This window comes from Rhipicephalus microplus, chromosome 1, assembly GCF_043290135.1.
Source record: "Rhipicephalus microplus isolate Deutch F79 chromosome 1, USDA_Rmic, whole genome shotgun sequence".
NCBI lineage: Eukaryota > Metazoa > Arthropoda > Arachnida > Ixodida > Ixodidae > Rhipicephalus > Rhipicephalus microplus.
Genome location: NC_134700.1, coordinates 259057663 through 259082612, shown reverse-complemented (window position 1 = coordinate 259082612; position 24950 = coordinate 259057663). Strand labels below are relative to the sequence as shown.

The 24950-nt window shown below is 45.5% G+C and overlaps 1 protein-coding gene across 1 annotated transcript; it reads right to left on the bottom strand.

Annotated features, from left to right (window-relative positions):
* Positions 1-819: 819 nt before the first annotated feature.
* LOC142769576 (lachesin-like) lies at positions 820-24025 on the bottom strand. The gene is made up of 7 exons (XM_075872650.1): positions 23886-24025; positions 11810-12017; positions 9596-9754; positions 7995-8123; positions 6130-6420; positions 4753-4863; positions 820-1226 (listed from the first exon to the last, which is right to left on the bottom strand). The coding sequence occupies exons 1-7, from the start codon at positions 24018-24020 to the stop codon at positions 1126-1128; spliced, it is 1134 nt and encodes a 377-aa protein (XP_075728765.1). The 5' UTR covers positions 24021-24025; the 3' UTR covers positions 820-1125.
* Between the last annotated feature and the right edge of the window lie 925 nt (positions 24026-24950).

The following is a 24950-nucleotide window of genomic DNA, read 5'->3' as shown; positions in this document are numbered from 1 at the left end:
CTTTCCTGAATAATAATAATAATAATAATAATAATAATAATAATAATAATAATAATAATAATAATAATAATAATAATAATAATAATAATAATAATAATAATAATAATAATAATAATAATAATAATAATAATCATAATAATAACAACATTTTGCTTGGGAAGGACGAAGTCACTCAATTTCCCCCAGTCAACAGCACTGTTGGCTTTTCTGCGGTCATTATACGTTTGCAACAAAGCACGCTCTACAGGCAAAAATTCGAGAGCGTGGTTTTGCGTGATGCGTGTTTCGAATATACTCACCAAAACTGCGAGTAAATATAGGACACTGTTTATGAGAATGGCTGATTTGCTCTCACATGAACCAGACGGTTCTCTAATTCCTCCGTTTCTACAGCGCACAATGAGTGAAAACAATACAAAATTGGGCTTTCGAGGCTGCCTACTAGCATTGGCTGTGATCGTATCATTTCGCAGTTTCATCTTTGTATCTTTTATATTTACCCCGTGTGTTGATAACAAAGGGCCAGAAAACAGCACAAGGTCAATGAAAAAAAGGAAAACGAAGGGCCAGTGGGTGGTAGCTTTGTGCCTTTTTTCATAGTGCTCTGCCTGAATGTCTCGCATGAATTGTTCATGGCGTGCATGTAATGACAGAACACTTGCAACATATGTAATGTAACACATGTAATAACAGTACACAAAGGAAATGCTTTGGATAGCTTGATGCGCTGCAGTGATTCAACAGATTGATCTTAGTTAAAGGAAAATTGATTCAGAACAGGCAATGATATGTGCCATGTACCTGTAATGGCGTATTCATTGAATGCCTAGGAAACTCTTGGTGTTCAACGATCTGATGAACGTTGGTGAGCTTGTGACCGCGAGATCGTAGAAAACATTGAAGCGGATCTAGTTAACTATAGGTGGTGAATTTGTTGGAAGGTTTGACGAAGAGACCGGCTCCTAGACGTTTGCACGGAGTCTATCACATGCGCACGCACCCGCACACAAACACTCGGAGGTTGCAGGTGTCTTTGCAGCAGCAGGATATGTGTCCCGGAGTACCTTGCGCGGTAGTGAGATGTGCGTGATGAAGGCTTCATGTTGAAGGCTTCTCTGTAGGTGATCACGAAACTGCAGTTGCTAGCAGGGACAATAAGCTCACGAGCAGCCTGGGTGGAAGCGTTGCGCTTGTGGGGCTGGGACATGCACCGCAGTTTGCAGTGGCTGCAAAAGCGAATTCAAATATATATAAATACATCATGAGCTATCATGAGCCAGAAAGATTTCTGGTTTGTTTTTAAGATGAAGCGTCAGAAATCAAATCAATCACGTTCGTTGAACTCACTCACGAGGTAAGGCTTATAATAAACGCCTTAGAACTAATAGACAACAATGACATTTATTTATGTTGCTCTAAATCTACAATGCACACGCTTGCAAACTTTTAATATTATTTTGCGCATGTCGACCACTTTACGTGGACGTTTTTAATATCAACGAGGTGCAACAAGATCAGCGATATGTTACCAGCGTTACATCAACTTTTTTAACACGTGATCACACAGACGAGGATGATAGTGCGTGTGCTTCTAAGCGAAAAAATTCGGCAGATCCCGCGTACTATGTGAATCGTTGTCATGCAATACATGCGCAGGGAAGGTGACTGTGGCCTAATTTTTTTTGAAAAAAACTGTGAGTCGGCCTAGCTGGAATAAACCCATCTTAAAATGTTTGCGCGGATGCATGGGGACACGGAAGAAATATTTTGCGCCCGTTTGTACTCTTTTCTGTCTCCCCGTGTGACTGCGCAAACATTACAAATGAAATTTTTTTCCGTAGAGCGAACTGTTAATAAAATGACGTTAAACATACGCAGAAATGTTGTACATACAGACATATATGTTAAAAAGTCGAATATGCTTACATAACCAGTTGTTTGCTGTTGCGTAACGACGTCAAAAGCAACATGGGTATTACCAATACCAGAAACAGTAATATAAAGTGTTGCGCTTGTGCTTGCGAGGATGGCAGCCCTGGTACAGGCAAATCCAGAGGGAGGGTGGTAGGGGTGATCGCCTCTCCCCCCACCCCCTGCGTCGGCACCCACCTCTCTTCAGTACTTTTCATCCATGTCCTATCACTAATTTCACCAATTAGAACAATTGAGTGGAACTACTGTGATCACATATTTACAGTATTTCGGCTATGACAAGGTTTTCATGCTACTAAAAACAGAACGAAATCAGGACCCCCCCCCCCCCAATCTGGTGTTACTTCTGTAACTTCAGGCAACCGTCACCCCCTAAAATGGGTCGCTAGATTCACCCCTGGCCCTGAATAGTTTACATAGACCAACTTCAGTGGGTGACGTTTAACTACAATCTACGCCAATCCGAGATGACGCCTGTATCATTGCGGTGCATACATATTCATAACATTAGATTGGCAGCACAACAACCACAATCGACGTTTTACCAACGTTACGCCTGCATATGGTCCTCTTACAAAGGAGTTTTGAGACCTGGCGGGGCTCTGTGGTAGAATACTTGATTGTCACGCAGTATTATTGGGTTTGATTCCTGCTGGGACCGTAAAATATACCATTTGCATTCGTCGAGTCACCGCTGGCTATGTCAGTTTTGCTGAACATTCTGAAATTAAAATTACCAATGTTGAGTTGAGTTGAATAAACTTTATTTGCCCAACGGTTGTTGCTGTGTCCGGGGCTAGGCTGCCAGGGACACATCGTTCGAGGAACATCTTCTGAGGTCCTCGGCGACGGCCCTGGCCCGCCGGACGGCCCACACCTGGTCTTCGAGGGCCTCGCTGAGAAGGGCGGCTTGCCATTGCTCAGTAAGGCGCCCCATTTCGGTGGGTTCATCAGTTGACGTCGTCCTTTCTCGAGGCCCATCTTCATATTTTGCGTATTGCCAAAGTATATGAGCCATATCGGCCCGTTCGTGCGCGCACCACAGGCAGCCAGGCGACGGGTGCAGCGTGGGTCATAGGCGGTTTTCTCATGGTTTATATGTACCTATAAAATTTGAAACATTTGTGGTGCATACACGCCTACTGCGGCCCGTGGTGTGTGGGTATGAGCCACATGTGTCTGCAAAAAAGTATCGATGTCGTACGTGACGGAATTTTTAGATGATTGATGTCATGACCAGGCAGTCATAATCGCCAAACTCTCTTGCTTCCCCAAACGAATTTTGATCTACCCTAAGTTAAGAAAGTGATCACGTGGACACCTATATGCAGGAGGATAGATAGATAGATAGATAGATAGATAGATAGATAGATAGATAGATAGATAGATAGATAGATAGATAGATAGATAGATAGATAGATAGATAGATAGATAGATAGATAGATAGATAGATAGATAGATAGATAGTCCGCAAATAAATGCTTTGCGTTTAGCTGTGTAGCGTGTGGTGCTTGCGAACCACTGTGCTTTCGGAATGAGCACATCATGCAAGAAATCGCGTTACTTCGCGCCTATATTGGGCGCTTCTAATAACGGTAGCCTGATGTTGTAAAATAAATTGCAAGAGTGTAGACTTTACGCGTATAATTACTTGCTGCAGCGTGGTTACGTAAGGGAAGTAGTGGGTCCCCAACAGTCCCCTTTGAGGGTGTCAATAGCACGATGAAGTCGACCACTTAAGCAGCAAACTTAAAAATTGGTTTGAAATACTTTCCAAGCTCTAATAAGATACTATATCGTAAAATGAGATTAGGACAAAGAGACAAGGAGACACTCCAGACCACATATTTTATATTTTGTTTTCGAGCCCGTCTTCTGCTACGCTATAGTAACAATGTCCAATTATGTTCGGGGCAAACTAGCCACACTTTCCGTCTTAACCACCTTACTTGTACATACAGATTATTTTCTTAATATTGCACTTGTTTAATGAAACACTGACAAACACTTGTTTTGTGTGACCTTATTCACGTATCACCGAAGCTGTGCTTCGCGAAATCTTTTCGTCCTCGTGTTTACTTCAGGTGAACTATGCGAGCGTCTACAGATGAGAAATGTTCAATTGGCATCATTTTTTTATTAGGCAAGATGCAACTGGCAAACTTGCGTGCTTACGTTACATGCTTCACATTTTTAGGAATATAAAATTAACAATTTCACGCAATCGGTAAATATTTGCGTGATTCAAGCTCGGCATTAGGATAAAAGAATGCATTTCTCTTAATACGGAGCAAAGGCGGACAGCAGCGACGTGCAATCTAGGTTTGCGTTGTGCAGAAGTAGCCCGGAAGAACATTAGAAGCGCTTGTAATAGCGGAAGTGTTAGAATAGGGGAAGCGAAACCCGTATACCACGCACATAAAATAAGTTTCCTGTAGCATAAATGAAATGCAGAGCATGAACCTGGAGGGAAAACGAGGGTCACGTGCATTGCGTTTTGAGGCGTATACGGAAGTGATCGCACACCTTCAAGGTTCACCACAGCAGGCGCAAGCGGAGACCAGGGATCTGTCTCGTTACCGTACAAGTTTAGCCACCAGTCACGCGACGAGCCTGCAAGACCACATTAATATACTCATCTTCAATCGATATAAACGCAAAAAAAAAAACTGAGTTCGAAACCCGTACCACGCACATAAAATAAGTGTCCTGTAGAGCAAATAAAATGCGGAGCATGAATCGAAAGGAAAAACGAGGGTCACGTGCATTGCGATTCGTGACGTATACTACTCTCTGAGAAGCACCATGTGCCTCGCTCACCAGGGCTTCGGGAATGTGGCGAGTTATTCCATTCCTTGTCAAGTAGCTTTCCGTGGAGTCCTTTTGAGATAAGCGTCGAGTGGGACGTAGGCCCGGAGCTTGCAGGTATCTCTGTTGAGAAACGTAGACAAGGTTTAATTGTATACGATAACTGTGGTATAATCGCCTCTTACATGCTTTGAGTAATATGATATTTGGCCGCCACGTTTTCATTTCTATAGCTTACAGGATTGGAGAACTGTGGGGATAGGAACTTGCCCACGATAACAGTGTGGAGCACATGGCTATATTAAATAATAACCAATACGCGGGGACTAACCTAAACTTGAGGAAATCGCTGCCATCCCGCCATGCGAGTGTGAATTGTCAGTGAAACTGTATCAAACACCACACATGCTGATGTGGAGGAGGGGTGTATGTTTTGTTATTACTAAATAGTGATGGTAGTGATAATCGATTTGTGGTCGCTGGTGTAGACCGTGATTGGTTGCGCAGCCATTTTCAGTAAGGTGAGTTTCTTCATTTTGTCGAGCATTGTGTTCACGCTGTCCTAGCTTGTGTGTTTAATTTAACGTTGTCTACCCATATCAATCTTGGATTGAACTCAATGAGCTGGTATACGGGCCGTACTTTTATATACGAGAGCAGGAAACATATACGGGGATAATGCAGGGTCGTTTGACGTCATTCGAAGCCCTCGTGCGAAGCGCAAAACAGCTGCCACCTAATCTTTACCGTATATGCGGGGTAGTGTGTTCCCATCGTTCATAAGTGCCTCTTCATCCAGCACGTGATTTTTATGCTTGTCTTGTGGTTTTCTTTATTGAAACTAATGTCGGGTTATATCCTGTACGCCTGATATCAAAGAAAAATATGCCGTTTCTCTTCAATTGTTAACGCGCCTCTAAAACGGAGGTCGAAGTTCAGTTGTGGCATTACAGTTGTGCCCGAGCATGAGTCTACAGGGAACACGTTCGTTGGTTCGTCTGCTCCGCTCTACGAATGCCCCTCTTCATCGTGCGACGTGAAAACGCAAGGAGAGAGCGCATGTACTAGAAGAGGGACGCGCAAGTTGGTGGTTAAGGGCCCTTCATTCTGGCGTTTTGCGTTTACGCCATGAAATTTTACGACCAACAATAGGAATGAAGCTGCGTTGTTGTAGGAGTGTTAAAGAAAGGTGAAATGAGAAGAACAGCGACAACAAAGAAAGAAAATTATGATAACACATCACTGTGGGCTGATTAGATTTAATGATCGCAAAGGTTGTCTCTAGGATTACAAAGACAGAAATCTGCGACTGGATTGCCAAGAACTTGGTCCGAATGGGCCGTTGAGAGCTCTGTTAAGGAGCAGCTAATGATAACCGCCGCCGCTCACCGTAGAGATTGACGGTGCCCTTGGTCTCGCCGAGAGTGTTCTTGGCGGCACAGTGGTACTCTCCGTAGTCTTCCGGCTTGAGCCTGTGTACGACTAGCTGCATGCGCACCTTGTACATGGTGTGCTGCATGGTGACCACCGAGTACTTGAAGTTCTGGTGTATCAAACGGTCCGCCCCCCGAGTCCAGTAGGTGACCGATCTTGGGTGAGACTCTAGGTTGCAATCCAGCGTCACGTCCGAGTCGACGCTCGCACCGACCAGCTGATTCGGGATCCAGATCATGGGTGCGACTAGAGCGACAGAGGGCAAACGTTGGCACCTTAGCTTGAAAATTACTCAGTTTAAGTTGTGCGGAGGTTGTCTCTTCTTCGGCGAATAAAATAAAGACAAAAATTGAGGCACACTGAACTCAGGTTTTTGCCTATTCGTATGCGAGAGCATGATTTGATTCATGTTGAATAATTAGTGTTGTTACCACAGCGGATAGCCTATATTAGGCGAAATTAGCGATTACCAGCTATATCGTATAGCCCATATTTGACATTAGCGTATACGTTACTCATCATTTAACCAGCCGGAGCCAATATTAGACAAATGATAAGCCGTACTTAGCCGCAGGTAAATAGGATAGGTCATGATGCCGTCCCTAAGCATTCGTCGTTCATCCTTCACAAATCGCAATGCAAGGGTTGGGGGAGGAGGATAAGCTTTCGCGAATATACAGAACGAGAAGATGCACAGTGCGCAAAGTGGTGTTACGTTCAGCAGATTGACGGCGCTGTTTCAAATTCTGAGAGATAACATTATTGTAGGCTGGATCCGAGAGATAAATTTAACTTCTTGCACGAGTAACATTGGCTTGTAATGACTTTCACTGCCGCCACGATAATTCTGAGGTTCTGCAGACACTGCGAAATTTCACCCGCCAATTAAGCAGGGATTACCGTAAAGTTTAACCCTTTTCCTCTAACATAAGCTACCGTGCCACCAACTTGTAATTTCATCTTCTCAGCGTCTTGTTTTATTTGAATTCCACTTTGTATTGAGAGCCCCCATTTGCCTATCCTCGAGGTTTTCAGTTAACGAAGGTCGTTGGCTCTAGAGCACCCTTGTGATACTGATTAGGCAACTTCGTGGCGTTTCGAAAGGGCACTCGCGAAAGGAGCGGCCATGCGTGTTGTAGCTCGTAGCTGTTTGAAACCTTTCACTTTAAAGTTTCTCTTGACTACATACTGCCTGGTACGTGCTGGAGAACATGCTGGTATTCCGGTTGAAGACCAGAAGACGGAAAGAAACGGATGTTGATTTGCCTTCATCGGCATATATTTAAACTGATAGTTTAATTAACGGGGTATGCTAGAAGTCCTTGTTCAACTTTCTTCTATTACTGAACGTTTCCTACTGCGAGTCGAACATGTGTGTTTGAATAACCACCGCGGTCGAAGTTGCCTTCAATGGCGCTGTTTAATTTTATCGAGTCTAGCGATCACTGAATATATATCCTTTCTGTACAGCGATGTAAAATACCGCTAATATAGTTCTTAAGTTGACGAAATAGCTTATAGAGTAAAGCATGTTCGTGTGATTCAGATCGCATGAATGACCTTACGGGAATTGAACAAACTTGTTTCTAGAGGACCGTCGTTCTTCCTCTTTATGAGACAAGTTAGGAAGAGTCAGCCCATCACATGTAGACATGATCTCTGCACATAGTTATAAATTTCTTTCGTGGTGACTTGATATGCTTATATCATTCCCTCGCCAACTACCACACAACAGTCTCATATACTTTACAAATGCAAATATAATCTCAGGCTCTTCATATGCACAGCAACGGACTTCAAATGACTTCTAACGTACTCACAGCTGACCGCAAGGATTATCCGCTTGCTGACCGAGGGCAGCACACCGTTGGTTGCAATGCACAAGTAGGCACTCATATGCAGGCGGGAAACCTTCGTTATGTTTAGCCAGGTGCCTCTCACCGACAATGCTGCGAACCGGACAGGAGTACACGACCGTTACAAGTGCAATCATACAGACGCACACGATAAGATTATCGCAGTGCACGCACCGAGAGTCACGGCGTAGCCAAGAAGCTCAGAAATTAGTCCATTACCATAGAGAAACATACTATATAAAGGGTGGCCACTGGAGCCGATCACGTCCCAGCAAGAAAGGGTCTGACTAGCCACTAGATGACGTACCCGTGCTCAATTTTACTTTTTTTTGTTGAGATGTAATAGCCTCCTCAGGAGGACAATAAATACCCAAGTTTGGCATCAATGTTTTGCAAAGAAAAAATTGTATTAATTTGTGCAATTTTCCATATCTGCTCTACATCATGTGCCGCTGAGGACATTTAATGCCCTACAATAGAAAACAGTGAAGTATGACTAGAAAGTGTTGTCTTTCTGCATTTGTTTTGCACAAAGAGGCACATTCACGTGGTTTAGTTGGACTGTACATGTATTCTCTTTGAGGACGCATGGGAGTGTAGCGTAGTGGTAAAGACTCACTTTCGGAGCATGAGGGCACTCGTTCAAATCCCAGCGTCAGAAGGAAAGAAAAGTTGTTATTTTATTTATGCTGAATACGTTATCGGGTCCGACTCGTGGCGCTGAAAGCAGCACACTAGCTGGGCCGCAGGGCCCTACGGGGAGTATCCGCTCTTTATGTATGTTTCTCTATGCCATTACTGTGTAAAATGAAGCGAAAGCAACAGTTGCTGCCTTGACGAAGACAAGTGCACACGTCAAAATATTAGGTCCAGCGACATTCTTAGTTCAACGAATTAATATAATATGTTCAATATTTTTTAAGTGTGTTCCGCTACAGCAATGTGTCCGAGGCCCGAAATGAACAGCGTCTGAAGAATAGAAGCTACAAAGCAGATTGTATCTATATAGGAAGCACAATGGGGTTTATTGGGTGGCTCATACTTGGCGCTTATTCCCGGGTTCATCATCCTGACAGATGTTATTGGCTGACAAAGTTACTAAGACCTATTTGACTGCCTTAAATCTCGAACCAGTGGATAATGAAAGTATATCAGCCAGCACCTCAGGTCCAATTCAGATTTCATTGATGATTGATATGTGGGGTTTAACGCACGTTCCAAAACCACCATATGATTATGAGAGATGCCGTAGTGGAGGATTCCAGAAACTTCAACCACCTGGGGTTCTTTAACGTGCACCGAAATCTGAGCACACGTGCCTACAGCATTCTCGCCTCCATCAAAAATGCAGCTGGGATTCGAACCCATGACCTGCGGGTCAGCAGCCGAGTACCGTAGCCACTAGACCACCGTGGCGGGGCAATTTGGATTTCAGGAAAGCTATATATACGTGTTTCGTAGTTCCGGTCTAAACCGCGGGGAGTACATAATAAAGGCTGTACATCTCCACAGTGTTTCCATGGCGTATCGCTAAGCATTCTGGCCTTACGAAAGTCGTCTCTGACCTTTCTTGGATGGGTCGGGTGAGATGTACTGGGCGTCCTCTCTTCGCCACGTGATTTCCGGTTCCGGTGTCCCGTTTGCCACGCAGCGCAAAGCCACTTCGCCACCTTCAGCCACTTCCGTGCTGTCACTTGTCAGATTGTTATCGATTTTGGGCGGCACTGCGATTCACGACACGTTGAAAATTTCCTGCCTCATATTTTTGGCAACTCATAAATTCATAAAAAAAAGTTTACTTTATTTGTAATATTCTGCTAACCTAAAGAGGTTATAAGCAGGAGTAATACAAACAAAAATGCAATACGTACATACTACACAAAATAGGCGATAATGACATGCTACACACCTTTCACTACTTTTTTACAGCAATAATAGCAACACTTACAACGATAATCACCGTAGTAAATATTTACACCAGAACTGTTATCTTCAATATGCTAGTAATACATATTCCACACCGCATAAATAATTTATGTACTTTGTCAAACTTAAGATTATCAATACTGAAATTGTGTATTGTCAAAAAACAAAACAAAAAAATTGTACTTTCGTAGACATATACAAGTGAACATTGGCCAAAAAAAAAAGAAATATTTAAATTATACTTTAAGGCTCGACAAAAGAGCATTAGGCGCCTGAATGAAATCTGCTATGGTCAAGCGTTTGACGAGATCTGCGGGAAGCTCATTCTGTTCTCATACCACTCGCGAGTTAAAAAAAAAAAAAACGCTTGGCCTGAGCGGAAGGCGCAGCACAGTCACAGCGAAAGCTAGAAGAGCAGCCTTTCAAAGCCTTTTCTAAACACTCATTGGGTCACTGCTGTAAATACACTTGCTTTATAACCATTACAGCATTAATAATAAAAATTTTGGGGTGGTAGGCCGGCATTCACTATGCTATTTTTTTGTCATCCTTGATTGATTCATTGATTGATATGTGGGGTTTAACGTCCCAAAACCACCATATGATTTTGAGAGACGCTGAAGTAGAGGGCACACGAAATTTCGACCATCTGGGGTTCTTTGACGTACACCGAAATCTCAGAACACGGGCCTGCAGCTGCATTTTCGCCTCCGTCGAAAATGCAGCTACTGCAGCCAGGATTCTATCCCGTGACCTGCGGGTCAGCAGCCGAGTACCTTAGCCACTAGACCACCGCGGCTGGGCTCTCCACGTTAAAGCGAACGACTTCGTTAGTAAGCCAGGGTTTTGAAATCTTTATGCATTTTCTTTTAAGAGGTAAAAAAATTTTTGGTGCACTTAAGACGAGATTTTTAAAAATGTCCAAAACTACTCAACATATTCAGCCACCAGATCGATAGAAAGAAAAGAAGTTCGAAAATGGTTCGTTAAGTGCATCCATAATGATGACGTCATTTGCACGTGCAGAAACAGGGGCAACTCGCACTTCGTTTTGTTCTTTGGGCTCATGGCCAAGATTCAGCATCAGGGTTATTATCTTGTGGTCCGATATTTCATCTAGAATGGCAACTACAGGTTCTTTACTAAGTAGGCTTCAGCCAACGAGAAAAAGCTCTGGAATAGATGTCACTACATTGTTAACACCTGGGAAAGGTTGGAAAAAAACTAGATCAGTTAACTGTTTTGCAACAGGAAATATATGAAAGGGGGTCACTATGACAAAAACGTTAGAAATACGGTGCGTATTCCCCTTTACGGTCTATTCTAGCTGACGGCTGCAAATGCGACTAAATTTTCAGAATAAGAAGCGGTTCCAAATGAGTTACGACGTTTCGGAACTGCACGGTAAAAAAAATAAACCGTGTTTCAAAACTTTGTGCGTCACTGTTTCCGATCAGCGGCGTCGGCTGCGCTGCCGCTGGGAGGCGGCACTCACAAGCGACGAGCTGGCCGACTAGCTTCGGGCCGTCCGGCAAGCCGAGGATGGCGCCCGGGTGCAAGGACTTCGAGCGGTCACCTGAGGCACCGCCATCATGATCAAGGGAGAGTGGGAAGGGACAGGGGTTAATCCCCTCTTCCTTCACCTCGCCCGGTAAAACTGCCGGACTTTAAACAAAGTCTACTCCTTCATACAGTAACAAGTAATAGGATGCTAACACTGCTAAAAAATGACTGCTGCTTCTGACAGACAGGGTGAGAGGTGCGGATTATCGCGTCACTGAAAAGTACACGTCCACCACTTTTTGGACAGCAGTAAACAGAAGCGTGTTTGTATATAATACGCGCATATTTACCAACGACGTTGAGGTATCCGACTTGGGACTTCATGGGCGATGTGTTGATCTGGCACATGTACGCTCCCCGGTCCCTCTCCTGGACGCGGTGAATGTGCAAGTGCCACGTGCGGTGGCCGTTGTGGGTCACCTTGAAGCGGGAGTTGTGCGTGATCACGCTCTTCGCCAGTGTCAACAGCGTGAACTTCTCCACGTACATCCAGGCCACCTGCGCAGTCGACGATTCCGCATTGTAAGGCGTGAAGCAGTAGCGCGTACGAACAATTATGATATAGCGGTTCGTACTTTTTTTGACCAGTGGGTGAACAGTTTTTCCCACCTCGAAGAAGAGAGTAAAGTATAAGGCAAAAGAGAACGTTGACGCGGTGACGATCGTAATGACATGAATGCCTTTTCAATTTTGCCTGGATGCCCCGCCGCGGTGGTCTAGTGGCTAAGGTACTCGGCTGCTCACTCGCAGGCCACGGGGTCGAATCCCGGCTGCGGCAGCTGCATATGCGATGGAGGCGTAAATGCTGTAGGCCCGTGTGCTCAGATTTGTGCGCACGTTAAAAAACCCCAAGTGGTCGAAATTTCCGGAGCCCTGTACTACGGCGCCTCTCATAATCATATGGTGGTTTTGGGACGTTAAACCCCACATATCAATCAATCAGTCAATCAATCAATCAATAAATCAATCAATCAATCAATTTTGTTTGGAGTGGAAAGATGAACAGGAGAAATTCAAGAATCTTCTCGTTCACGTAGCAGTACTTATAAACGTCTCTCTATGGAGTGATTGCTAAGATGATTACCATTTTTAGATACCTGCATATGTTCAGTTCTGGCCAGTTTGTTTTTTTTGCACGCTCACCGTGTGCCGCTGTACGGAGAGAAAATATTTCTGCGTGGCGAGGTATAATCACTATCCGGTAATTATCAATCGTTTGCGCTCATTTCTGGCTGCATGCTATAGATTGCCGAGCATCATCTCATATACGTGATAATTGGTGTGCAGAAAGTTTGCTTGAGGTCACAGTACAAGTTAGAGGCATGCTATGCGAATGGCGACACAAGATTGGTTTACAACTGTCAAGACAAAATATTGTTTTAAATTCAAAAACTTCAGCGAACATTTAAATGGCTCAATATTACTTTGCAGTTGTTACTCGCGTACTGCGGAGTAAGATTTAGGTACAAAATTACCTAAATTACCGTACATAATTAGAGTGAGTGAAAGTTTTCTACAATTTCGCGGTGCATAGTATTTTTATAACGACAAAAACAAAATAAATGAAGAAATATAGATCAAAAGAAAATGCTGGGGGTAAACCTGGTAAAAGTAACCGGTTTGGTACCCCGCAAAGAGGTGGTGAAATAGGGGTTGTAAAGAGCAAATTAGTAAGTCTTAGAGCGTGCACTTGATTACGAGGTTTAAGAATATTCATTCAAAATATAGCCGCCAAGACATTGTTCATACTGCGTTATGCACCAGCAGACATCACATAAAAAAAGAGGCATATGTCTATAACCAGCAATTATTTTTCTGTATGCTTCGAATAGCGCCATTGAACAGTTTTCAGCACAAAGAGAAAATCCGCTGACAATGAAGCTATTGCTTGCTGTTTTGTTAACATTTTATTATTAAAACTCCGATCAAAGACTCGATAGTGGCACTCTCAACATTTCTGCTGTTTCCAAAATGAAGGAGTATTCGTTCTATATAAGTTAAAGTTATTCTACAAAGCGCAATCAAGTGTGATATGCAGGATTTTTTACGGACAGTTTAGCACAAAGCAGTTGGCGTACTTCAGTAAGTTAACGTTACCTAACTAGTGACTACTTTTACGCGCCGCTCTGAATGACGTAAATGACATCGCAATACGCCGTACATGCTTCGCGAATGCTAAGGTTGCTGTAGTACGCAACAAAACTTCGTGTACAACCAAAAAAAGGAAGCTATGTTGGTAATACAAATAGTGCAACTCAACTAAACTGGTAGCGTATGGCGCGAAAAGGCGTTCACCCAGGCTGCATACTGACAACGTCCCGTTTATACAGACACTGTAACCGAGTTTGTCAAAATTTGCTTCGATTCACACATTCTTGGCTGAACGTTGACCGTAAATTTCACTCGGGGAGGGCTAAAGCAAAATAGAAGAGGGCACGAACACTGTTAAAAAAACAGGAACGATTGATCGGACATAAATATTGACAGAACAAGGCGAAACAAGGGCGGAGTGCTTACTCTGTTACCAGCGACGTGTCCGGGCCCCGGCTACTCATATACACTATACATATCACGCTCCTCACTCAAAGACGAGGCGCCCGCTCAGTTTTCTCGTGGGATCAACAACCGTCAAAGAGCGGAGGATACCAGGTTTTTGAAAAACGATCTCGGGCAAATGCCCACATATATTACGAGCAGCGCGTGTGCACGTCAGCCGAGTTCTCGCTCATGGCCCTCCTCTCTCTTCTTCTGACGAAAGAGAGAGAAATGGCGGAGTCACAACCGGCCGCGCGAGACACAAAACAAGAAAGAGAAGTGGCAGATAAAATGAAGAGAATTCCGCGCTTAAAAAAAAGTTGGGCACGGAGGACATTGCTTCAATGCTTGATTGTAAAAAACGACTGACAGCCATTTTATTCTTCATCATCTTTTCCTCTCTAGTCGCGTCTTCGCGTCGTGTATGGCGGCGGGCGAACGGCGTCTTCGAGCGAGGCTCGGTCCATTATTACAACACTTTGGAGCCACGCAGGTCGCCTCTAAGGATGTGCCCCGAGGGGCGAGGTGAGATTTATGCCGTCTTGTTTTTCCACGTCCCAGTCCGAGAATGTTCGGGCCGGGTGGGGCAGAAACACGTGATCTGTTATATGGTGCCATAAAATTTCAGTTTGAAAAGACGAGCGCGCCTCTTAAATTTATACGTGCTATATATTTCGCGGCATTGCGAGAGAGTCGAGAAAATCGCCGTGGCGTAACGGCGCATCTCGCATTGCGCTTGTCTGCGAGGCGCGAGCTGCCGAGGTCGTGCTCCAGATTAAGTCACTTCGCACGTTCGTGACGAATCCGAGACGACAGCAGTTGGCTGTCGTCTCATATGGGCAATAATGGTTTGTCGGTACACCACGATTTTCCTGTCTTGAGCTGCTGAATCTCAAGTAAAAATAGCTAACCAATACGCATATACCTTAACACATAATAATGAACCATCATTAACACGCAGCATATAAGCAGTTGGTATTGTGATGCTGTCGACTTCCATACAAGCTCAGCGCTATCTCCGCATAAACACACACACACACACACACACACACACACACACACACACACACACACGCACACACGCACACACGCGCACACGCACACACGCGCACACACACACACGCACACGCACACACGCACACACACGCACACGCACACGCACGCGCGCGCGCGACAATTAAGAACTTTTTACGTGTAATATATTTTTTCATGCAGGGTTTTAAATTTTGCTGCTCTTAAATGTTTTTGTTTTCAGTAACAACGCAATAGGTATTGGTGCTAAATTTTTATATTATAATGTGTATTGCGACAATTCCCCACACGTCATCATTATTAGCCGACAGCACTCGAAGATTGTTTGAAACCAAGGCCTCTCAGTTTTTTTCTGTTTTTTGCATCACAGTGCGACTGCTTTGTCCTCGCGTAAAACCAACAAAGTGCCTTTCGTGAACTACGCAGCCCCCCCCCCCCCCGCCCATTTTTTTTGTCCCAGGGGTTGCGTGCAGCGAGTCTGTGGGAGATGAAATACGCAGCTGTTCTTTCTCAGTGGCACGCCCGATGGTTGTTTACAAATCGCACCCATCGAAGCGAGGGCTTTGGTCTCCATGCTGGCGACACCATTTCACGCGCCAAGAGCCAGGTCACACTCCGCGTCAGGGAGATTGCAGCGTTTCGTGCCTCGGTGTGTACCCCATACTTCATTCTCGACGTAAAGCTGATTCGACACTACGGCAAGCTCTGGATCCGATGGACTCAAGTCACAAGAATCGCCGCTTTTCATGCGACGTCAGGTCTATTTTCACCTTCGCTGTATAACAGTTCGTGGAGTAGAAAATTTTGCAGTCGAATCGATGAGCTATGAGGGGCTTTTAAGTGAGGCTGTATTGTACGTTGCAGGTAAACTTTCAGGTGGACGCAGAGTAAGATCATCATCTATCTTTCTTTCTACGCTGCTCAATTAGTTTGCACTGTTGGCAGACCTAGCAAATCCACGTCTCGCTATACCTTTGGAGCGAAGGGTAGGTATAGATTTCGATTCCTTGGCGCGGCACTCAGATTCGCGTCTCGGGCTTTCCGTGCCTCCTGCGTGGGCGCACATCGCGTTCACACTCACGCACACGCGCTAAATGCGTAACTTACCCTTCTCGCACACTTATACAAACACACGCGCTTCGTGCGTGGGCACGCAGCCAGCGCACATGCACGTACGCTCGTGCACGAAATGTGTAGCAGCACCCAGCCCACTTCCTTTCTCATACCCAAACACACGTGCGACTAACGAAGCAGACATTTCGTGGCGCGCGTCGGCGTGCTCAGAACGTCACGTTTGTCTTCGTCAATACGGACGCGCAGGTCTCTCGGCGATTCGTAGATACGCGTCTCGCATTTATGGATCTCGTCGTTTCCGGGCCGCGAAACGAAGAGCGTTGAAAGATAGATAGAAAAATAAAAAAGGGGAAAAAAAGATAATGCAGTACCTTCCCATCCATCAGTGCGCGCTTCCAAACGCCGGTGTCGGTTTTCTAGAAGTAATCTCGCCGCCGCTTTACCCTTCACGATACCTTGATAGTCTTTTACGTTTTGTTTGTTTGTTATCCAATTCTGTAATTTGACTGATTATGCTGGCTGGTTTGTTCATTCATTCCTCATTTTTTTTAAATTCTCTTCTCCCAGAACTCGGTGAATCTTGCGAATTTCTATTCACCCCTGGCGTGACTTCTGGTTCGAGGTTTTTTTAGGTTTGTTACAGGGCAGTATAGGGACTGTATTGTCCAGATCAGACCCGGTCATGCTTGAGTGTAGTCCGGGACGTTGTCTAATGCCACAATGTTTTCATATTCCTCCATTGGTCAAATATTGTCGCGTGATCATGACTTTGAAAAAGGCAGCAGTCGACGTCTTCTCTTTATTTGGCCGAACTTGTGGCCATAAAACAGAAACTCGTAATTGCGTCGGAAGGTTCTAAGATTATCTCGATGGTTCTTAATCGTTTGGTATGGTTTGCGCAACGCAGTATCCAGACGTGTAATGGGCCGATAACAAGAACTTGAGAAGGAGCTCGGCATTACGCTTGGCCCACAAGGCTGCTACGGCCGATCTGATTGCCTTTAAATGCAGCCGTTACAGAGTTTTGACTAGATGGTGGAATCTGGCAGCGTCCAGCATATCACAACCCGACAGGGGTCGTGGAGTGCACGTGGGCTACCGAGGTCGCCGCCAGTTGCGGGTAGATGCCCTTTGACAGAACATGCTTTTTTACACCGATCCTATATATGTCATGAACTACCTGACTTCAGAGTGATCACCTAAGGCAGCTAGCTGAAGTGACGGCCCCTGAATAGTCCTCTTTCCATGTTTTGTGTTTTGTTCTATACAAGTATTACAATAATAATACAAGCGCCACTAGCCCACCTGATGCTGCAGCTTTGTTTAATGATCTATTACCTGGTAGGAAATCAAGAAAGCGAGTGTTTTCTCACATGGTGATGCTTCATAAGCAGAGAGAGGTCGGAAAGGGAGACAAAAAAGAGAGAATAATTGCGGCAAAAAGAAAGAGGAACTTGAAAGTAGATATGAATAAAGGAAATAAATACATTGAGGTATGAAAAGAAAGACAACACAAAAACATCCGCACAGAGAGAAAGAAACGAAGAAATTGATAGAACGCGATAGAAAGAAAGAGGAAGAGAAACATAAGGAGGAGGAAAGAGAATAATCACAAAAATAGAGATAGAAAGTCATAGAGAGATGAAGAGAGAAACAAGGTTGTAAAAAGAACGGGGTGAGAGGAATAAATAAATATAAAATGAGTGAGTAATCAATAAATATAATGACACAGATAAAACAGAAAGAGATACAAGAAACAACTGTAGAGAGAGAGACGACAAAATAAAGAAAAACAAGGCAGGCCACTCATCTCCGCCCTTATTTCAGACGTGTTAGTGCAAAGCTTTTGTTAGTGCATGTTAGTGCAAAGTTTTTGAGAGTCGAAACTCAGTGTTTGAAAGGCAGCACTTGATAAATGCGAAGAATTTCTCAGCGTACTGTAGGCACTTTGAGCCATCCATCCATCCATCCATCCATCCATCCATCCATCCATCCATCCATCCATCCATCCATCCATCCATCCATCCATCCATCCATCCATCCATCCATCCATCCGTGAATGATCTATCTATCTATCTATCTATCTATCTATCTATCTATCTATCTATCTATCTATCTATCTATCTATCTATCTATCTATCTATCTATCTATCTATCTATCTATCTATCTATCTATCTATCTATCTATCTATCTATCTATCTATCTATCTATCTATCTATCTATCTATCTATCTATCTATCTACCTATCTATCTATCTATCTATCTATCTATCTATCTATCTATCTATCTATCTATCTATCTATCTATCTATCTATCTAATGTTTGACGAATATGACTCACTGGTCATGAGATGAATGATGTCACAATCCCGTCGCGTACGTCGTCAAACTCTATCCACCAAACGTGTGGTGCATACCCGCGGGTGTGTATGTACCTCAGCTATGTGGTGTTGCGAAGCGCGCCTCCGACGACATTACGAAGGGCGCCACGAATCTCACCGCTGCAACCACTGTTTCGAAAGACGGTGACGCCAACACGGTCCCGAAGGCGCCACTGCTTCGAACTCCGCCGGGAAGGTCACCAGCCGTTTGGTAGCGTAGGTTTCTCAGCTCGCGACTGCTTCTGCGCAGAGCTGATGGACGAGCGGACGAGACGACGGTGAGTTAAACAAGGTTTATGTACAGCATATTGTCACGTCGCTCCAGGGGGTGTCGGCAAGGTTTATTGACGCCTGAGCAACAGGGCTCTAACCAAGCGCGTCGGTTGGGCTTGTTTGCCAGAGCAGGGGGGAACACGCGCACTTCTTTCTTCTCTGTGGTGTGAGCCTTCACCTTGGCATACGACCCACTACTAGAAGTAGGTGGCAATATTCCTCCTCAACAAAAAAAGAAAGAGCATCGTCCCGATGCTGTAAAGTTATTGAAAAAAAAAAAACCACAACAAGGTAGCTTAAACAATGAAAAAGGGCACCAATAATCAAATGTTAGACGCGATAAGTTCACCAATGATGAGGCAATTGTCGGAGCACAAATAAAAAAAAACACAGGAAAAGTGGTCTTTTAGGAACGCGCAAAATAAGGCTTCATGCGCACCACGTGAACTATGTCAGAGGTCGGTTGTTTTCGTTGTACCCATCGTGACGACGTAGCATCCGGAACCACTTCGTAGTTTACGTCGCTCACGCGGCGTAATACTTTATACGGACCAAAGTATCTGCTCAGCAACTTTTAGGAGAGGCCACGGCGTCGAACAGGGGTCCAAATCCAAACTTGGTCTCCCGGACTGTAAGATACGTCATTGTGACGCATATTGTAACGTCGTGCATCGACGTGTTGCTGCTGACCAATGTGTAGCCGGGCGAGCTGGCGAGTTTCCTCGGCACGCTCTGCAAATTCTTCTGCGTCAGTTGTTAATTGATCGGCGCCTTCACAAGGAAGCATCGCATCCAGCATCGTCTGAACTTCGCGGCCGTAGAGAAGGCGAAACGGTGTAAATCGGGTTGTTTCTTGAACGGCGGTGTTATAAGCAAACGTCACAAAAGGCAAAATGCGATCCCATGTTTTGTGTTGGACGTCGATGTACATGGAGATCATGTTTGTGACTGTCTTATTTAGTCGCTCGGTTAAGCCGTTGCTCTGCGGATGGTAAGCAGTCGTCGTTCGATGCCTAGTGCTACTCAGTCGAAAAACTTCATCAATAAGCTGTGCAGTGAACGCTGTTCCTCTGTCGGTTATCACTGTAGATGGAGCACCGTGGCGCAGAACAATGTGGCACATGAAGAACTGTGCTACCTCAGAAGCCGTGGCTCGTGGTATTGCCTGTGTCTCAGCATAGCGGGTCAAATAGTCAGTTGCAACAATGACCCATTTGTTGCCATCGGACGATAAAGGAAGTGGGCCGAGAATGTCCATGCTGACTTGGTCAAATGGCTTGTGGGGTGGATCAATTGGCTGAAGTAATCCAGCCGGCTTGCTTGGTGGCGACTTTCGACGCTGGCATTCCCGACAGCTTTTGACGTACTGCTTCACGCTTGCCGAAAGTCCGGGCCAGTAGTACGCCTCACTTACTCTGGCGAGCGTTCGCGAGTAACCTAGATGACCAGATGTGGGCTCGTCATGACACGCGGAGAGGACTTCGTCCCGCATGTCCTTCGGAACGACGAGGAGGTAAGCGTGGCTCGTAGAACGGGCGTTTTTTTTTGTACAGGACATTATCTCGGAGGCAGAAAGACGTCACGACGCGAGATAGATGGCGAGGTATAACGGCGCTATGACCCTCCAGATAGTCGATGAGCGGTCGAATCTCTTCATCTTCTCGCTGGCGTCTGCTCAAGTCAGATGAGCTAAGGGCGCCCAGGAAACCGTCATCGTCCTCTTCGTCGTGATTGACTAAAGGTATGGGTGCACGCGACAGCGTATCAGCGTCTTCAAGCTTACGTCCAGACTTATATACGATGGTAACATCAAATTCCTGTAGACGCAAGCTCCATCGGGCCAGTCGTCCAGAGGGATCACGAATGTTTACCAACCAGCAGAGGGCATGGTGGTCCGTCACCACTTTAAATGGACGACCATAGAGGTACGGGCGAAACTTGGTGATCGCCCACACTACTGCGAGGCACTCTTTCTCTGTGCGTTGCAAATTCGGCGTTGCAAATTCGGCACTGAGGCCGACAGAGACTCGAAGAGCCGAGCTCTCCTTTCTAACACATAGCTCTGCTAACACATAGCTCAACTGCTCGCGACGCGCCGCAGGGCTTCTTTTATATGCACCGGGTGGATTCTTTGAGTAACCGAATGTCCAACCAGAAGCGCCGCTGGTCGTGAGGTCAGACTCCTCCAATGGGGTCGCCGCTGAGCCGCGTCATTCTTTTTCATCGAATCTGGAGCCGCTGTGTTGCACGTGGCTACACCCAAGGACGAGTGACGTCGCCACGCATTGCGTCAGACTCGCCAGACAGGAAGGCGCCGGCTCGCTGGCTGACGTGACTCACTGCACGTGCGCGGCAGAAAGGCGCCGTCGCGTGATGACGCCATTGAGTTGTTCATCGCGTCAGGCGGGCTCGCGTGTTGGCCTTGACACAGATTTCCTTTTTCCGAGGCATGGACGTTCACTGCGGACTCGCAGGCATAACAGTGGGTAGATGGTACAGGTGATTGACAGTTTATATTTAACCATGAGCAGTGAGAACTGACATGGGTAACTTTACCGCGCGAGCGTTAAGAAGAAATGTAACATTGGCAGCGTAGGCTCGATGAATGCAAAGACTGAATGTCAGGGTCCTAGCAGAAACCGAAGCCCAACATTCTACGTGGCAAACAAATATTCTACCACAGAGCCACACCAAGTCTCGGAACTACTTTTGAAACAGACCTTAATGTTCGTGAAACGTCAGTGGCTGCAGTGCTGGCTTTCAAATTTTTTAAACATTACATATGTACTTTTGCGATACAGCCGTAACGTCGGGTAAATATCAATTGTAGTCAGGTGTCATGCGCTTAAGCTTATTTATGAAGCAGTGTCCAGGGCTACGATCCTCGCGAGCAGCAGCGCTTTATATCAGCTTACCGCTTATGGTGTTGTTGATGTCCATGTTGATGTTGGCATCATTACGCAACTGTGAACAACTTGTGATATAAAACGCATGTTTAACATATTTCAGTGCGTGAATTTGTATATATCTTTAGCGCAACTTCGTAACGTTTTGCGCGAAAAAAAAAATACAACACAGTCAGCCTGCAGGCGCATGCTTCACGTGAGATTGATTCCCAAGGTACGTGGGATCTGCCGAATTTTTCGCTCGGTTTTTACAGGTGAACTAGTGAGAAAAAATAAGCAAAAATACAAAAAAGAAGGGCGAAAGAGCTTTGTTTTTTGACAGTAACATGGATGAAGACGTCAAGCACAGCAACTAATCGTGACCCCACGTCTACGTCTCTTTCACCTCTGCAGTTTTCTCGTTTGCACTGAAACTTCGCCCATTCGCGGGGTGATGTAATATGCCCGACACAGTCGGAGAAGTGTCCTTCTGTAATACAACGGTTCCATTCATTTGTGCCCCGCACGTCATAAACGGGTGCCGACAGCAATGAGCGCACGCGACTGCAGCGACTATCTCTCGAATGTCGCGCTAACTAAATTTTTTTACCCGATTAAAAAAAAAACGACAGTGGAATGCGAGAGACACAGCTATATAGTCTGGTCCTAACGTCACTCAAACGAGGCTGATAAAGAGCTTGAAAGCAATGCTTTCAGTCGCGTGCGTCGCACTGCTTATGGTGATCAGAGCTTCGTGCATGGGAGCTTCCGTTCGCAAGCCATAGCTTTTGTGATCGCCGGTAAGCCGCTTAGCGTATGTTGTGTGCGCAAACAAGACGCATCCCGTTTCTCTGTCAGGGTGTCAGCAGGCGATGATGTTGCCATAGACAGCTGAATTAGGTGCGTGAAGCGGGTCTGCTTTTATCGCGCGTTGAGCGTTTCGTGGTCGCGCGTACTGTGTGACGCACGCATGGCGTTCATCTATTGTCGCTGGAAGCTCGTACGAGATGGTAAGCCTCTGCCTCATTGTTCACTCAGTGGAGATATAACGAACACACTAATCTCACGGAAAACGCCGAGTGCTTACTTCAAGTGCGCCCTCCCGATAAGGTAAAGAGGTCTTACTTTTATGTGAGGTTCCTTCGGCTCGCATAACAGCCACCGTGGCTCTCCTTGAGCATTTCCCTCTGCTGCTTTAAAGCGATCACGCCGTAAAACCGTACGTTGTTTGCGTTGTTTGTAAATCCAGATATCTTAGTGGGCGTGGGTTTGCAGCAGCAAAATTCTGGCTGGCTTAATCAGCTTGGCTTGTTGGAGAAGTTAGCAACAAAAACGCGTGAAAAATATGCGGCGTATACGCGAAATGTCTGGATTGTGCTCAGCGTAAGGGAGATTACCGCAATTTCTCAGGTACACTTAAGATGTGGCTTGACAAAAGGAGCGAACCGTTACTTTGCTGGTTCAGCTCAATAAAGTAAAGTTTAGTTAAATAGATGGATGGATTAGGCTCAGAGTAAATATGTTGCGAAATGAGGAGATATTGAAGATTAATAAGACGTGTAGCTGCCATCTTGTGCATTATCCAATAAGCAAATTAACAAAGGATAAGTAGGACATTATGTCATCCTAGCTTTTTCATATCGCGTTAAACAAAATTTAATACGTTCAACATTACACAACGGTGAAATCGCACACCGCTACATTATTTCAATAAAAACGCGGCTGTCAGACACCGCAGAGACGAACCTATGAAGTTCTAACTGTACGGCTGCGCGTTATTTCAATGTTATCCTCGCAACAAACTGTGCGTTATGCTTGTTTTAAATAAGCTTCTCTATAGAACTTCATAGTATAAAATAATATAAGGGGTTTTACATCCAGAAACCACCATAAGATTATGAGAGACGCGTAATGGAGGGCTCCGGATTTCGACCATTTCCTGTTCTTTAACCTGTCCTGAAATCGCACAGTACACGGGACTCTGCCACTTCACCTCCATCGAAATGTGAGCGCCGCAGCTGGGATCGAAACCACGGCCTTCGAGTCAGCAGCCGAGTACACTATAGCCAATGTTTCGCTGAGGTGGACGGTGCACAGCTTCGTTCCTGCTTATCGACCTTCCATTCGTAAATTGACCTGTACGTTCGAAATATTGGGACGAGCGCGCCACGAAGGAGATAGCTCACCCTGTAGTTGTTGAGGTTGTCGACGACGCAAGACAGGGTCACCTTTCGGCCAACAGGCACCGTTATGTTCTGTATCGGCTCGGCGAACAGTGGTTCAGCATTGGGCGTTACGCTGGGTTCTGCTTGAGTCACCATTGTGGTAATACCTGCGTTGCAAAAAAAAAAATGTAATAGCGAGGAACTGAGTTTTCAGGCAGCGTAATTGTACGTAGTAAGAGTTTATCTGAGTTCGCAAAGCATACACGAGAAAAAATGTCCAGAAGTTCCTAAGGTCACGAGGTCGAACCGGCACCCTTTGCGCGTGTAAAGGCACATGAACATGAAGTTATGAAGTTACCATGAATATATTGTTGGAGGCGCGCAAAACTTGGTCGACAAAAGAAAAGAGAAACACTTTGCCACGATCACTCAGGAGAATTTTCCGGGAGCGAAGCTTCTTAAGGCTTTGGCTGAGCGTCCCGTGGTAATCGTATGTAGCCACCTCTCGTTAGTTCTTGAACCCGCCGTAGAAGGCGGTACTTGCACATATAACGAAATGGATATACGCTGGAAAATGCAAATGGTATGATACTGTAGGACGTTACTCATAAGTATGATAAAATAATAAAAATCACAGCATGTCCATGGAGCGAATGATGATGAGTGAGGCGAAGCGTCCGTCATTCCGTTCATGCTTCAGGCCGTCCGTTCGTTCTTGCTTCCGTCCGTCTATGCGTCCATCTGTTCATCCGTGCGTTCGTCCGTCCGTCCTCTTGTGCTTTCACCGGGGCGTCTATCTGTGCGTCCATCCGTCCATCCAACCGTACGTCCCTCCCTGCATTCGTTCATACGTCCATCCGTCCGTCCATCCATCCATCTGCCTGTGCGTTCATCCGCGCGTCCACGCGTCCGTCCATTCGTGCATCCGTCCATGCATTCATCCGGCCGTCCTCTCGCGCATCCATCCGTGTGTCCGTCCTTGCGTTCGTCCATGCGGCCGTCTGTCCATCCGTTCGAGCGTCCGTCTCTGCGTCCATCCGTGCGTCATACAGACAGACAGACAACGGACGGACGCGGCCAGTGGAT